At 32.1% G+C, this 17,835-nt stretch overlaps 1 protein-coding gene across 1 annotated transcript; it reads right to left on the minus strand.

The window, feature by feature from the left end:
• Window positions 1-1,062: 1,062 nt before the first annotated feature.
• Window positions 1,063-16,652, minus strand: LOC148623022 (coatomer subunit epsilon-like). The gene is made up of 11 exons (XM_088573475.1): window positions 16,497-16,652; window positions 9,683-9,846; window positions 9,221-9,323; window positions 6,347-6,396; window positions 5,744-5,797; window positions 5,045-5,126; window positions 4,674-4,829; window positions 3,112-3,180; window positions 2,431-2,505; window positions 1,991-2,063; window positions 1,063-1,431 (listed from the first exon to the last, which is right to left on the minus strand). Exons 1-10 carry the CDS (start codon window positions 16,590-16,592, stop codon window positions 2,010-2,012), a joined length of 903 nt encoding a protein of 300 aa, XP_088429601.1. The 5' UTR covers window positions 16,593-16,652; the 3' UTR covers window positions 1,063-1,431; window positions 1,991-2,009.
• Window positions 16,653-17,835: the final 1,183 nt, after the last annotated feature.

Below are 17,835 nucleotides of genomic sequence, written 5' to 3' on the forward strand. Positions count from 1 at the left end.
AACAATATCACTCCAATTGTCCAAAGTTTGGTTTTCAACAAGTATTACTAGACCAAATTAAAAATATGTGTGTTTTCTCTTACCCTACCCGCACTATTTTTTCATCGAAAACTATTAAACACATAAGTATTTTTTCAAAATGTTTCTGCCATAAACTCAATGTAAAAAAAAGAAATAAAAAAATCCCTTTCTACCTAACCTTATTTTTCAAAGGTGTAACACACATCTTATTTTTGTTGCCTTATCCTATTAACAAGCATCATGATACCTGTTATAAACATCCTTTTACCAAAGTAAGTACCATTATACTTTGTGCTAATATCATGACAAAAGCAAAAACTAGCACTACAGAAATATCCTTATTATTCTCCTTTCTCTATGATTTAAGTAACCTCTAATAAAATTACTATCAAACAGTGCTCCCTGTCCATGTGGATTATGTGGTAATTTCATAGGCAGTTTCTTTAGAATGGAGTAGATGGATAAAATAGAATATATACTTGAGACCATTTTTTATAATGATGGTGTTGTAGAGGACAATTAGTCATTACCTTTGGGTTTAGATATTATTGCAAAATTGATCCACACTTGGTTCAGATATTTTGACTCAGTGTTTAAAGTGTATTTTGTTTGTTTTGAGTTGTTCCTAGAAAAACAATATGGCAGGACTTCAACCAAAAATGTTAGCTAAAAATGCATGTGACCCTATGGAACCAATAATTAGAAATCTCTGGTAATCTACCATTTGCCATGAAAACTATTCAACAGTCTAAGAGGGATGGAGGAAACAAAAGAGAGACAGACAGACTATTTAACAACCTATTCATGAATGTTGATCATTAATTTTATGTTAATTTGTATTTAATGATGAAGATTCAGGCAGTGAGGATACTTAGACATATTTTTTTATGAACAATTATTCTGTCAAATTCTTCTGTTTTTCAAACTCAAATTATCATACCTCATTAATAGAAGTGCAGTATTTTCAGTTGATACTGTCTAGGGGAACAGGTCATGCACATTGATTATGAAAACATGGACAGAAAGGCAATAACAACAAAATGAAATTTCCACATTTGTAATGTAAAATGATTCACATAAATATATAATTACAATAGTCATAGTATCACCACAGAAAAACATTAGACTATAAAACTCAGGAAATACAGTCAAAATAGTTCAACTGTTTAAATTTACACAAGTTCTTAAACCAAACATTACATTCTAATTACCACAGATTGAGAACATATCTTATCATAAAATTGCACCCTATAATGATAGCAATACAATGATATACTGTTATTCTAATATAGCTTCTCATGCGTCAACGATCGAGAAGAATGTACGTAATTCATCGTCTCAAGAAAATTTGATCTAAAATCCTCCAAAGATGATCAGACAAATAACTTAAGATAGATGACTGGTCTGCTCCTAAAAGAAAGAATAAATGTTAAAATCTTCACACTTAAGAAAACTCAGAGAAGAAAACAATTTACAACCCACATTAGGAGTATCAATGTAATGCTGATATCAGGGCAATGTAATTAAGATTTATTCTTATAGTTACTGAAAGCTTTATGTTGAGTTTTATGCTGAGGAAGAGTTAATTTGTGTTGAAGATAACTTGAAGAAAAGAAAATGTTTCCTTATGACTATCTTAACCAAATTAAAACACACAAATGTTTTTTTAAATGTAAATTAAAGAGTGAAATAAATTTTAATTCTACAAGGAAAACATTTCAATTTGTGGAGTGGTATAAAACTGTCATAAAATATCAAATTCTAAAGAATTAGTAAAGTACATGCACATGTGTTGACTGAAGTTCAAACTAAAAAAAAATTCAATTTATACACATTGAACCTTGCACTTTAATTTTTAGATATAAGCAATCATATTTATTTGATATCACATTATAATTATACATGAAGGTACAGTGTTTGTCAGATGGATACACTTTAAATACAATGAAAATATTCAGATTAAACTTACATGAGATGAAATGATGAAGTTATGCTGTAACTGATGCTGAGTAATTCCTTGATATTCTATCAAACTCACTTTCCTAAAATAGGGAGAAAACAAAACACTGTACTAACAAAATATTTGAATGAATTACATGACTAAGATTACAAGTATGATTGAAAAATGCAAAACAGAAAATGTAAAATAGCATAAAAAATCAATTATGAGTTGTGTTTACAAATTTTATAATCAGTCGTAGAATGAAGAGTGAAATAAATTATCCGTTTTGAAAAGGTCATTATTACAGCTTCTTCCACATATTCCAGTGATAAATTATGAACTATTATACCACTAAAATTCATTAAAAAGTTCAGAGGGAGTTGGTTTGCCCTTAAATGTTGAGGGCAATAGAAAAGTAATAAGCCAGTCTAAAAATCAGAAGAGGATTCATAAAAATATATGATTACCTTGTGGAGTAAATCTTGTACAAAGGGATGGCTTCTGTGTGAATCTTTTAATTGTGATATATACCGGTTTGTTATCTGCAAATCAACACAGCACTGATGTCATTATTGTTACACAGTGAATGAACAACAAATACAAGGTTAATATTTTAAAAAGACAATTTTTTTATGCACAAAGAAATGCTAGGGAAGGTAATTTACCTAGGCATTATATAAAACAGACATTTTATCAAACAAACAATATAAGGAAAGTATTTTAAAAAGATAATTATTTGGTCCAAACAGCTGCATGAGTAACTTATACATTAACCCAGACTTTATAAAAAAACCTGACATTTTATCAAAGCATTTGATGGAAATAATAGCACACAATGTCAGGTTACATTTGTAAGTCTCCACATGAGTGATAAGGCAACAACCTGGAGAGCTACCTAATCAGAACTAACCCACAGTAATAAACAATTATTACAAAGACTAACAATATTTTGGCTTTACGTTTCTGAGTTCGCCTTTCAAAATTTCACTTCATACTAAAGTATGTAGTGCTTTTATCTACCATGTTCTAACAACGAATCTTTTTACATCATTCAATACAAAAAAGTTCCACCAAAAGACAAGAAATGTGAATCTAAAGATTGTAGAACATCTGTAAAAATTTTAATTTAACATCACAGCTGTACATACCTCAATAGATTTGCCTGTGTGTTGAGTCAACAAAATCATGTTTACAAGTGTCTCTGGGTTGTTTGAATCCTGAAGGCAGGAAAAATAATACAAAAATTAAAAACAAGAGGCTCCCAGAAGTCTGAATCGCTCACCTTTTTAAATTTGGTCTTTCAAGGGCAATAAATTTAACAGAGTTGTCCAAAATTTTTGACTCAAGAAGGCTTTGGTAGGACTTATCATAAGGATCATTTCAGCAACTGAGAGATTCTTTCTATCTATTATAGTTCAAGATATTGGCTACTGTTGTCTTTCAATGTCAACAACTCTTACAAGGAGTCATCTGACAACTTTGATCCCTGGAGACTTTTGTTGGCCTTATAATTAGAATCATTTCAGCAATTGAAGAATTTGGCTAATCCTAACAGTTTTGGAGATATAATAAGGAAAAAACTAATGTCTGACCCCTATATTCTATTTTTAGTAACAGCGGCCATGTTTTTTGATGGATCAAAAATCCCCACATCAGTTCTATGCAGGATACCCCAAGACACATGCATACCAAGTTTGGTTCCAATAGGGTATGTAAGTCTGATCATGTGACCCCATGATTTCACTAGAATGGGTCCTAGTCTACCGTTCGAAGACTTGTTATTTAGACAGCATTGAGTTCAGTGTTGTCAGGTGTGTAGCTGAGGCCAAATTGAAGTGTAGGCAAAATTACGGCAGGAGGTCTGGAGGCCACTTAAGGCCCCCAGCAGGTCCAGAGGGGCAAAGCCCCCCCCGAAGCTCCGCGGAAATAGCGTTTTAGAGCATCATTTATGCCTCTCCTAGATGTATTTTATGTCCAAAAAAAAAAAATCGGAAAAATAAAGTGCAGGCAAAAGCTTTTTTGCCTAAAGGCAGCTACGTGCTTGGTTGTGGGCAAAACATCTTTTCTTGTAAAAATACTGATAAAAAATGAAAAAGATCTATTTCTACATGATAAAAGTATCAAGAAAAAACATAGAAGATTTTGCATCATTATACAGCGTTTCAAGTACCCAGAAGTTATCAATAAAATGCAGATCAGTCTTCAGCTTTCAGTACATTCTACGTCGTAAATTCCGGTAAAGAAAATGAAACTAGAATAAGACTTACATACCCTATTCGTCAATGTCAGAGAAGAGGTTTGAAAAATTCTTAACGACGACAACGAACGACGAAGATGGACCGACGACGACAAACAGCAAGTGATTAGGGAATTTCTGTACTAAATTGTAATTTAAGAACAAAGAAAACTAAAGTGAATGTTCATGTAAAGTTGTATAAATCCCAGTGTAGCGGGGTACTTGTTGACATAGCACAGCTAATTTAGCTTTTTCATCAAATCATAGCATTATCTCCATACTGCATTTTAACGAAAATGTATTTGAGAAAGTACACAGCTAAAATTGATATTTTGGTCTGCAAACACCACCTGATCATATTACTTGTGTGGTTATTCATTTACTACAACTTTACAATTTTTTGTTCCTGTTGATGTTTGGAAAACCACATGCTCAATTCCCACAAAGGAATACCAAGGAATATGACAAGTTTACCTTATCCATAGCCTCTTGTAGAACAGATTCAGCATCGTCATACTTTCCTTGGGCCATATAACATGCTGCCTGACCATTCAGTAATAAAGGTGTCGAGTTGTGCTTGTCTGACATTTCTTGGAAAATATAGTATGCATCTTGAAACTTGTCTCCACCCTAAAAATATGTTTCAATATAAGTACTGGTTAAATGTATTAACAGTTAAAAGATACCTCAGTTCTTAAGTGAAATTCAATTTATTTTCATGCAAGCCCTCAACAAAAACTTTTGTACATGAAATTAAATTTCAAAAGACTGATCGTCTACGCATGCACGATTTGTTGGTGCATCTAATAATTTAATGACTTCCACTAATATATATTTATACTTACAACTGCTAAATTAAACCAAGCTTGAGCTAACTGAGTCAAGATACTATCTTCGTCTATTTCTTGCATTCTCTTCAGTTCTTTTCTAAAAAGAAAGTCACTGTTAGTAGGAACCTTATAGTCGATTCTTTAAACACACTGAAAAATTTAACCAGGAACCAAAAATAAAAAGAAATCTGAGATTTTTTTGTTTTTATCACTAATTTATCTTGTATACCTATGTCTAGAATTCATTTTTGTTTTTATCACTAATTTATCTTGTATACCTATGTCTAGAATTCATTTTTGTTTTGTTTTCTTACATGAAAAAAGCATGAGGAAAATACTCATGTTCATTTAAAGCAAAAAAATTCTACCACTAGTATTCATGACAGCCAATGGTTAGCCTGCAAGAATATTCAAGGGTGGACTTTCTTGTTCAAAGGTAAGAGTCAGAAAAAAAATGTCATGTCAAGGATGGGAAAACAAAGTAAATCTGCAACACTTAGGATATTTGCCAACATGTTTCTTCAAGTGCCCTAAGAAAGTTAGTTAAAATCAAAAACAGTCCTGAAGATACTTTATGAAATTGAAATTTTTTTTGACAACTTGTTTGAACTACAATGTTGTGAATGTTGTAATTCTCTCTCTTTTTTTAAGGATGGTTGTGGACAAAAATGAAAAGGGTAAACAGCTTCTTATCATAATACTTATTGGTTATACCTGGCTAAATCTACTCTGTCCAATTTCAGTAGTATCTGTATTGAAAGAGCAATGCTGAAAATAAAACAGACAAAAATATTGATTGATCAACCAATTGTAGTTTTACATTCTAATACAGGTATTTAATGCATTAGAGGACAAAAAATGTATATTATTTGAACATACCTGCTGTGTACGAGTTGGATACACTGAGATGGATTTTTAATAACTAGGTCACAGAAGCCTGCTGGTAGATCACACCAAATATTATTCTGACTCGGAGCTAACTAGTCATCACTCAATCTCCTGTATGGTGAGTGAATGGCTAACAATTCTAAAATCTTTGGTATGACTCTGCCTCAACCCACGATTTCAAGCATTCAACAATATAAACGTATTGGTATACAAGAATCATTAAATATTGCCTTTGAGTACATGTATATATACATGTATGAATTCAACACAAGTACATGTAGATGTTTTGGTTTATGACATTATTACTCATGTTTTTTGTTATGGTTGTTAAAAAAAAGCCTTATGACTAGCAAAACTTTGCAGAATTTACATCTGATGCCACTTGACAAAAATATCCTAATATTTACAGGAACTGTGTTTAAATCCTACCATTCTAGAGAATCTGAAGGGTTTAACACTCTCAAAGCTGCATCATAGTTCTGAAAAACAAATTTAATAATCTTTTATCACCATATCTAAATGTCAGATTACCATGCATGCATCTATTTTGTTGTTTATTTTTTTTTACATAAGACTTGATGTCAAAATGAGCTTAATCTGAAATTTTATTTTTGCTTATATGAAAAATATCAAATTTAATATACTCATGCTGAGGGTACTATAGTTAACTCAAAATCTAGTAATTAAGACCATTAAGAACTAAAGCTTAGTTAGTTGTGAATGACACAGTTGCTGAAGGTTGTCGGACTTCAAGAGGACATGTTGTAAATATTCAAAAATCATACGAAATTAACTCATTTGAAAAAGTATAAGAATGACAAGCTACTGGTACATGCATCTTTTGGAAAAATACATTGTTATTTCATAATGTATTCAATGATAATTTAAAAAAAATAATAATACAAAAATAAACAACTTTGTAGAGCACAGCATGATCCTAACGCAGGAGTTGAACCTTGAACAGTTGGGGCAAGTGTGGACAATATTATTAGTTAATGACACATTAAGCAAAGGGACTTACAATTCATTATGGACACAACAACAGGTTTGGACACTATGTTGCAGAAAATTTGAAATTCAATTTTTTTTTTGAAAATCGGAAAAATAAAGTCAATTTTTGGAGTGTTGCCCCTTTGACCCCTTATAACTATTAAAGCCATACGTGATATTTGAAGGAATCCAATAAAAAAAAAATTTGAAATAGCACCAAATATAAAGTTGAGTTGATTTTTTGGCAGTGTAGCCCCTTTGATCCCTTATAACTCAAAAACAGTCCAAAGTGCATCAAAATCTGCTGACACATTTGTCACAAGAATTAAATAAGGCAAACATTCTACATGGGTTTTTAATAAAACATCTATTTTTACACTTTTTAGCCCCTTATTCTAAAACAATTGGGGCCACAAACTCCAAATTAAATGTGAACCTTCCTTTAGTGGTTAGTAAAATCATATCAAAATTTCATAATAATTGGTCAACCACAACTAAAGATAAACCAATGGACATGAAAACCAAGTGTCTATGGATGATGGCTACAACAGTGCCATACCAATAGACAAAAAAGTACAACAAATTTTTTGCAGTCGTACAAAAATTAGTGACATGAAATGATGATAATGTTGATTTTAAAATCCAGTAGTCTCGTTAGCCCAATTTAGAAGGGTGCTGTGCCCTTCTGCCCTTTTAACTTGACCCAAAATGCCCTCAATATCATTTTGTTAATTAGAAAAGCCATTAATCTGACAAAAGGTGTTAATTGCTGTTTAATCAGGTAAGGGAAAGTTTTTATGCCCGCTAAATAGTCGCCCAGAAGCAATCAGCTGAACAGGGTTATCTGATGATGACTGGATCCCAATTGGATCTATTACAATTTTATGGATAGCCAATCATTTGTTTGATAATGATGAATTTCTACTGCACAATTAATTAGACAAATACAGTCAATTTTGTGTTGGACCATATGTATAAACAATTATAAAATTACAGTTTTTTAATCAAATTGTCAGTTACCTCATTATTTTCAAAAGTACAGTATATTTGCCAAAAGTTGTGCTTGCAATAGTTCTAGGAAATACAATTTCTTTAAATTAATGATGATTTTGGAAATATGGTAGCAGCAATCTTGATCATTTGTTACATTTTCAAAAACACTAAACCTCATGGTATGCAGTAAATGTAATGAAATACAAGTCTGACTTATGGTAAGTGGTTTTGATATTATGGTACCTCAACTATCTAAAGGCACTGAGTAATGCAATGATTACAAAATGTGTGTTTTTTTTTTTTTTTTTGGGGGGGGGGGGGCAGAATGCATTTGATTCATTAATGTATTCAGTGGGGGTGAAAGTTTAATTTTGCTCATAAGACAAATGTAATTCATCTTAATTTTAATGTATTGGTGGTATCCCTAAATACATGTATCATGAGCGTTCTGCCCCCAGGATACATCTTTTTTATGAAATAGCCCTAAGAGAGCTGTGTTGCAAAAAAGTGCCCTTCTCAAATTTGAGAAAGCCAGCACTCCACAGTTTAGTTTAGTTTCGCACTTTTGGCTAGGGATGAAAAATGACATAAATGGAAACCGTCGGTTGCTATAGTGATTAAAAATGAAGAATCTATTGTTGATAAAACATTTTCTGAAAAAAAGGGGACTTTTAAAAGTATTTTGCAATGTTTTATATATTTTCAATGTTGAAGGGGCTTTTTTTCAATGACAATTTGACTTCATTGTGAAAGTGAAAGTAAGTCAATTTTTCACCATGCTAAATTTAAGAAGTGGATTACAAAGTGAAATAGCTCAAAATCTAACTGGCGATGCCCATATGAGGAAGGGGTTTTCGAAGGAAAAAGTTTGAACAGTTTCAGGGGATGAAATAAAAATTTCAGATATTTTGCAGGAAATTTGATATTTTTAAACCTGATTTTATGAACTTTTTTGCAAATTTTCGCATATTTTTGCATGGTTTCTATGGTAACCCTATATGCTGTGGGTAATTTTTTTCCAGAAAATTTTTCCTGCATCCTGAAGGCCTTGGCTTGACCTATTTCTAGATATATAGATTTTCAGATGCTTGACAATTTTTTAAAGTGATAAATGTTACAAAGCATCAGATTACAATACCAAAATTAGGCAGTTCTACAATATTGTGGAGTGCTGGCAAATTGCCTTTTCCTCCACTGGTGCCCTCCCCTTTGAATTTCTAGCTGGAGAACTCAAAACTAAATACCCTTATGTTTGATCAAATATACACAGATAGAATATTCAGACCACTATAATGAGTTAAAATGATTAAATGGTCATACCTGTTCATGATAGTATACAGAAGCAGCCATTACAAGGAATGTTGTGTTACTTATATCTACATTAGCACTCATCTTACCATCAAGGTCTCTAACAATAGCATCCCTATTAATATAAATACAAAATACGGATTAAAGTTTGTTGAATTATGTTGAACAGAGTGACAGGTACAAAATAAAAGTACATGAAGCCTATCTACTGGTAAACATGATACTCATTAAGTATGTTAAGTTGTGAAGTGGGTGAAAATTAAAGTTCATACATGTAGTAATTTATTTAGACATTTATTGTATAAAAACAATCTTAATGCAATTAAAAGGGAAAAAAAGAAATGACTATTTCATTTCAGAAGAGGTATGTTCCACCTGCCATAATTTTTTTTAAACAAATTGCCAATCTACATTAACTATTTTGATATTTTTCACCCTTCTCAGAAATCAGAAATCTATAATACATGCACAAACCTTTTGGACTGGTTTGAGAGGTAATCAGCAAACATTCTAACAGCTTGCATTTCATCTGGATGTGCAGCATTGATGCCATCTAATACAACCCCATATTTCCTTTGAGCAATATATGCTCTATACATGATAACATCCTTCTCAACTTTAGACTTAGGATTGTTAGTCTGTAATAAAAATATATAACTTATGAAGATTGTTTAAAAAGAGAAAACTGCACAGGTTATACTACTGTATGAACAGCTTTTAAACTTTTTAACATAAGTGTTGCTTTAATAAATAAAAAACTGTTTTTTTGTCGCTCCAGCAGTGCTTTGCTTATTTGCTAATTCATTTGTCTAAAGCAGTTTTTCTCCTACAAAGATAAAAAATTCTAATTTAAGGTAGATCACACTAATAATGGAGCATATTTTTATAATCTTTCCCTTTTTGCCCTTAACCATCAGTAAAGAAAATTACTACATCCACAACAATGTAGTTCAAACAAGTTGTCAAAAAAAAATAAATAAATAAAAAGAAAATTACTACATCCACAACAATGTAGTTCAAACAAGTTGTCAAAAAAAAATAAATAAATAAAAATCCATTCTCCTCAAATGATAAAACTACCAACATGTACCAACAATGCCTCTTTCATGGGGAGATAATTAGCCCAAAAATGGGAATCTTAGTTGTTTAAAAGTAACAAAAACAGTCTGAAAGAAAGCAAGACAGGCAACCTTTACACAAATTTTACAGAAATTCTATTGACCAGTTTCCCAATGTAGAGAAGTTCAAAAAATGATAATATAATAATGTATGGATTCGAAAAAAAATCAGCAAGACAGTTGAAAATGGGTTTTCAGCATGCGAGTCTACTCAAACTAAGTCAAAGAGTCAACAAAATGAACATTTTTCATTTTTTATTGTTTAAATATTTATCCAACCAAATGTAAAACCTCAATCTGAATTTTATATAAATTTCTAGCACTTGTCAGAACTTTGATAATTCAGATGAATCTTCCAATTTGTTCTGGTTGTCAACACAAGAAAACTGGTCTATTATGGAGAACATAGGTGATATCTTTACAAACAACTGATGGCACAAATTCTTAATTTCAATTACTTTGATTTTGGAAAACTACAACCTTAGGGAATGCCAGCTTATGACTTTTAAATGAGTTATTTTTAAACAGACATGTGCAGATTTGCCCAGAAATTAAAAATAGTCTTTTTCAAAGAGAAAGGGCAAAATTTCCGAAAGTGTATCATGGCTGCAAATCCTTTCATTTATCATAAGGTGCTGACAAAATTATGTCTTGTGACACCAATAGAAACTGTACCAAAGGTAGTACCATAAAATTTTGTGTGTAAAAAAATTTATGCAACCCATAGTAATAGGTTGTTTCAGTCATGGACTTTATTACTGAATTCTATTTATATCGGCACTTGGTTAAATCAGCACCATAGTCAAATCGGCACCCAGTCATGTTAAATAGGCACCCAGTCTGGTTAAATCAGCACAATCAGGTTAAACTGGTCCTTTTTTTATTGTTAATAGATTGGCCTTGGAAGAACAATCTTTAGATAGATTGAGGGAAATGTGGAAGACCTGACAATAAGTTAAATGACATGCTGAAACAAATATAACTATTTGTATATAATGACAAATTATGTTCTGTTTCTCTTTCAAAATAATAAGGTTACTGGATTTTCAGTATTTTAACATCCCACCTACTTCAGTTTAGTGTACAATTATTAACAAAGTTTAATTTTCATAGTCAATACATACTGGCATAATGCTAACTATAGTTTAATAGCGAGCGCCATTAAGCAGTGTGAGCTCTACTGTTATTATGTGTGCATTCTAATTTTCCCTTATGGTTCCCCAATATACTAACAAAGTAACAAAAAGTGACTGTCCTTACAGAGAAAATTCATCATTTCCTTCAAACAAATAAAAAAATATAGGTTAAGATTACGTTTCATTAAAAATAAATTCATCTTTTCTTTTCTAATTTGTTTTACTTATTTAAAGGAGTGAACGTTATGTTTATAAAACTACAGGAAACCCATGGATGTAGGTACATGTATCTCCGCTGTTCCACTGTTGCTGTTACCAAGCACCTAACCCACCTCGGAAAAAAATGTAACTCAGATTATTTTATCAAAATCGAAGCATAATTTTTCGAAGATAGGAAAGGCAATCATTTTCTTGTTTTGAATTTGCAGTGTCCTGTGAATTTTTGAATTAATTAAAAAGACAGCTTTTCAAATAGAAATATTGATTTTGCTTTCTGCTGAAATATAAATAAAAATATTGCACTTGCAAAGCAAAAATTGTCATCCGGGTTGACCACCCCCCCCCCACCTTTGTAATGTCTTTTATCATTTTTACAAGTCTTGCACAGACCGTGGGAATAAATGTATGGTAAAGCTCACGGTTCTCCCTGATTTAGGCAATGCCTACCCCATATTAATAATTTACTTTTATAGTAATTACTCTTTAATCTTGTGAAGCCATATAGGACACACAGGTGACCCTAGTGATGCAATCAACATACTGGTAACCTCAACTAATTTTTCAGTTTCTGTCATTTATCTAATAACGACTGATTATTTTTGAGTTTTTAAACCTATCATCAGCTTAATTTCATGATATCATCTTTTTTTTTCTTTTTCTTTTTATCTAAATATATTTTTTTGTCCTTTATTATTTCTACTTTTAATTTTCACAGATAATGTTTTGCAACTTGTTATCTTTAATCTTTTTGTTTGTGTTCCTGCCTTATTCTATCAGTTTTTTATTTTTTTTTTTTTATTTTTCATTTTCAGCAATATCAACCATTTCAATTAAAAGCATCATTAGTGAAATTACTTAAACAAACATCAAGCTTATTACTAATAATTATTTTATTATGTATACAGGTAATCTAATCATCACAGCTCTAGAGAAGTTAAAATCACTGCACGTGTGGTCAATTTGTTGATACCATTAAACAAGTTCTTTATAATTTTACCACAAGAACTTTAACAGTTTAACATTGCTTTCGTCCAAATCTGTGTCATTAGACAATCTTTTAGAGTTCTGGGAGTCCATCAACCTTTCAAAAAGGTAAAGCAATTTGGATTGCTTTTCTGTGTCCAATAAATGCTGAGGTCATTAAGACAATGTTGCATAAATTTAAGATCGTCTTACTCCCTCTCCAATTACATTGATGTTTGTCAAATTGAATTAAATTTTTGATACTTCCTATATTTTATTAAATGAAAAGTTATCAAATTTCATTCATTTAAATAAAACAGTAGAAATCATTCAGCTTAATTGAATCTTTTGATTTTGCCAAGAGTGACAATCACCAATTTAACATCCAAGATTTCTTTATCCACGTGTTTCACTCCCAAACACATTAATCCCTGGAAATGACGAATCAAAACATTGTACTACCTTTAGAACAACCACACATGCCAATCATATTGATTTATGCCAGATATGGGAGATAATAGGCTAGAGTAATTGGGAAATCAATGATGATTTGCAATGCATGATGCAAATATTAATCTGAATACATGGCGCACACCAAACTAACACATGGCACTCATTTTTAATTCACTGCGCAAGGAAAGAAACACATGGTACAGCACCATGGAAGTCATGGAGAAATTTGCATACAGGTATGAGGAAAGAAACACATGGGGCAGCACCATGGAAGTCATGGAGAAATTTGCATACATGTATGAGGAAAGAAACACATGGGGCAGAACCATGGAAGTCATGGAGAAATTTGCATACATGTATGAGGAAAGAAACACATGGTGCAGCACCATGGGGGTCATGGACATACATGTATGATCTGTCTCAAGGAAAGAAACACATGGTGCAGCACCATGGAGGTCATGGACATACATGTATGATCTGTCTCAAGGAAAGAAACACATGGCGCAGCACCATGGAGGTCATGGACATACACGTATGATCTGTCTCAAGGAAAGAAACATATGGTGCAGCACCATGGAGGTCATGGACATACTTGTATGATCTGTCTCTTTTGCTTGTTTTGCAGCTTTGTATGTATTTAATACTGTATGTCTTATGTGTATTAATGTTTCAGTTATATGCTCCCAAAGGAGCTTAAATGACTGTATTATCAACTGGGTCCTGCATACTTATGGAAAAAAAAAGCATCAATATCTGGTTTGTGCATGTAAAAGTAAAAAAATGTATAAGGCAGCTTCATTTTCGTATACTTGGAAAATGCAATTAGGGACTACACCAGTCTAGGAAACATAATCTAGCTTTGATGATTAACTACAATTTGAATCTGAGCTTTTTTAAGATAGGGATGGTTATAACATGGCACCCAAATGTTTTACAAATCAATACCTGACAACTCAAACCGTGACAAACCACTATTGCTTACCAAAGCTAGACATTTTGGCCCAGGGCTCACGCTACTGGGCAATTCGGGCTAAATAGTCGCCCTGGAGTCACTCACTTCGCCCTCAGACAACACCAAAAGCGAAGTGAAGTCGCCCTCTCATTTTTAGACATCACCTGTGATCGGGACTGTACTCCATCTTTTAGCGGTATTTTGACCAGAGTTATCGTTCTTCCGATAACAATTCAAACAAAAATGGCACCCGTTCGAGAAAATAAAACATAAAAATTTTCAAAATCTATCGAATTAACGGTTATAAGCAAGTATTTTAATCAGCTTTTTGTTTCAAACATTTAAGTAAGGGTACAGAATGAACATTCTTCACTTCTGCTTATGATAATTCATGTTTTACTGTTCACATTTCATTACGAAACATGCAAATTTGTTGTGTGGGTTCTTTGGACTTAAGTTAAATTATTTCAATTGACAATTCGTTAGAAAACCTGAAGTGTTCCTTTTGATCATCATGTTTCATAACATTACAATTAATTATCCACTTCAACAGAAAAATTTTTAAGCTTGAGACGAGTTCATACTGACCGCTACAATATGTGTCAATAAAGTTTCAGTCTTGATTTGTCGGCAATAAAATTTTTACATGATTATTGATACTCTTGGTCAACTTAAATCAAAAGATTGGATATTTTGAACAAGAAATCATTATAGAATAAGTGGGATCAGGAAAAAAAACGAACAAAATGAAAATACCAACAGAATGTCACTGCCTGAAAATTTCTATTCTAGTGCTACTAAAAAAAGACAAAATCAAAAGGACAGTGCAGTGTGAGAAGATTTGCTTTGTTCAATCACATATTAATATTGCTGTAATAAATTTGGTAAGGGGTAAAGGTATAGATTATAAATTCAATTTCATGAATATATGATACAGTCAATCATTCAGTCAGCAGGCTGATTTCATTTTGTCCAAAATATTTAGTTACTTACATATGTAGCTTAAAGAAAAAGTAATATTTATCTCAATAAAAGAAAATGAATACATACAAATGCTTGCTTATATTGTGTGCATGTAAGTAACATAAACACATAATTTTAAAAAGCATTAGTAAATGATGCACGACCACGTTCACTTCTCCCTAGTGTCTCTCTGAAAGAGAAGTCACTTCCCCCTGTTTTTCTCAAGTAGCTCGAGCACTGTTGGCCCATACATATTTCTGGCTAGACAATAGGAGACTGCAAAAAGACAATAAAACCATATATCATGACACATTTTAACAATTTGGAAGTTAATAATAACAAGGCCGACAAAAATTATGAAAGGACTTCAGCGTTTGAAATATTGTTTCTCCAAGAGCGTTTGAGGTTTCACCTTCCTCATAATATGTTGGTTTTAAAAGCTCATTAGAGCTTGTGTTGTAATGTTTTACATGTACCAATTTAAAAAAAGCTTTTGAACTTGAACTTTGAAGGCCGTGTTTCTGGATTTCATCCCACTGCTGACGCTTCTGTATCCCTTAATCCAGCAATGATAGAGGTTGTCTGGCAAGCTGTTTTCTGACTTGGTGCCATCTTAACTTCTAGCATCTGACACGTTGAAAGCCATTGCAAATGTGAATAAGCTAAACATGCGTTTTAAAATATATTAAGTCTTTCATTTACATAAAAGAAGTTTAACCTACCAGAAATCTAGCAATAAAAATCCTTAATATTTGTTAAATACCTAGAAAACATTTGTAATAAAGATAGTTGTCAAAATGACCAACAATTTTGAATTAGGTCACTAATTTTACAGAATATAATATATTTTTGACAAAACGAACTTAAAGTTGTTAAAGACAATTCGTTGGTGAATTTGATATGTTCGTTTCACAAATGTTAAAATTCATAATTTTATCAAATGGAATTACACACTCAAAAAGCTAAAAACCAAATACGAAATTCATTTAAACTGCATTTACAAACGATTTCCAGGATTGCTGGATTTTCTCATCAGGTAGGTTATTTCTTTTTCTTCAGTTTAGTCCCCTTCGCCTGTGTTATGGTAAAGAAAAACTAATACATTTTAAATGGTAAATAATTTACTATAATTCTGCCGATTTCAAAGAATGTCAGAACAAGCATAATGCAATATGGCGCTCAGAAGTAAAAGGCTGGGGTATGGAGGAACGAATTCCAACCTATTATTAGTTACATGTACGTTGTGGGAGTACCATATCCATCCCCATATTTCGATCTCTATCAATAAATAAGGGAAACAACAAAATTACCGAACACTAATCCGATTCATAATCAAGTCAAGTTCAAAACAAATCTGGCAAAATAGATATTACACCACCGGAGAAGCTGGTACCGCAAATTATTAATATTATGATCCTGACTTGGTATGTACAAGCATATCAAACTGAGTTACAGCTATTTAAATTATATCTGTTTCATATTACCTTAAGCTTTGGGGCTTCATTTATACATAACTGGTAATTTCCCGTGTAAAACGCTGTTCTTATTTCAAATAATTCGTCGACTTCAGTGTTTGACATGTTTGCGATGATGTGGAGGACCGGAAGCAATATAAATCAAACGTCCAATAAACCAGGAGGGTAGTACTAATTAATGATCGGAGAAGATCTAGGAAGACTTTAGACTACAGGGGAAGTCTAGGAGCAAATGAGTGAACTAATTTTGCTTTAAATGATAGATCTGATTTTATAGTACGCGATATGCAAAGTTTTATTGATAACTAATGATTTTTAGTTGACAGTTAACATTAAGAATGTGTTTATTAATGAGATACTGGCTGTACGGTTAATATCAAAATCAAGTTCGGTTATGGTATGATTAAATTACGGCTGTACATGATAAGAAAGAAGTTTATTTAGAAGATTCGTTGTTATGACTTCCCTAATAATGGGCTGCCGTTAAATTGATTAAGGACAGCAATAATGACATCAGCAATGTTTTCCCTGTTGGTTCATTAGCTACAGTTTTTACACCAATACTATATTTTATATTTTTTGCACCAACTTGAATTTATTACGTTATCCTTGTTGGCAGTGTTGGCAACCCTGCATCACGATTTCTCGAGTGTTTTCTTATTCTGCATTAAACCCACCTAACCAGAAAATGTCATATACAGGTACATGCCACTTATATTGTGTATGTCCGTCCGTCTATAGAAATACCGGTACACGTATATGCTCGGGCCTACAGATAAATTTCAGATGACTTGAGAAATTATATCGGCATCCGAGAATGCAAACGATTACATGGAAATAAAAATTCTTCCTATAATGGAATTAATTAACTTGGAATGATGTTTTTATTTGAAGGGTGAAATACGGGTAATATTGATAGTATTTCAAAAGTACACCGTTCAAACTTTATGAAAACCCAACATTTTAACGCCATATCAAAACGGACGAAACAATAAAAAAAGACGTATATGCACGACGTACAGAGATAATTCGCGAATTAAGAGGTAAAAAATCATTAAAAAAACACAATTTGAATGCCGGTAGTATATATAATCGTCTAAATAAAAGTCAATAATCACTCTTACGGGGTTATGGATCGTTAAAAACGATGCGAAACATAACAATAAATTAAACAAACGTCTAAATATGCTTAACATCACCAGAAGGTGGTAAAGTTTACAATGAATATTTCGGATAACTGATATCCTTCTTCAGCATAAAACTCATAAAACCGTATGAACATAAAACTTATAAAACGTTACGATCATAAAACTCACAAAATTTGTTGATTACCATCTCCGACCCCTTG

This window comes from Perna viridis, chromosome 3, assembly GCF_037379345.1.
Source record: "Perna viridis isolate PV_CMFRI_1.1 ecotype Kerala chromosome 3, ASM3737934v1, whole genome shotgun sequence".
Taxonomy (NCBI): domain Eukaryota; kingdom Metazoa; phylum Mollusca; class Bivalvia; order Mytilida; family Mytilidae; genus Perna; species Perna viridis.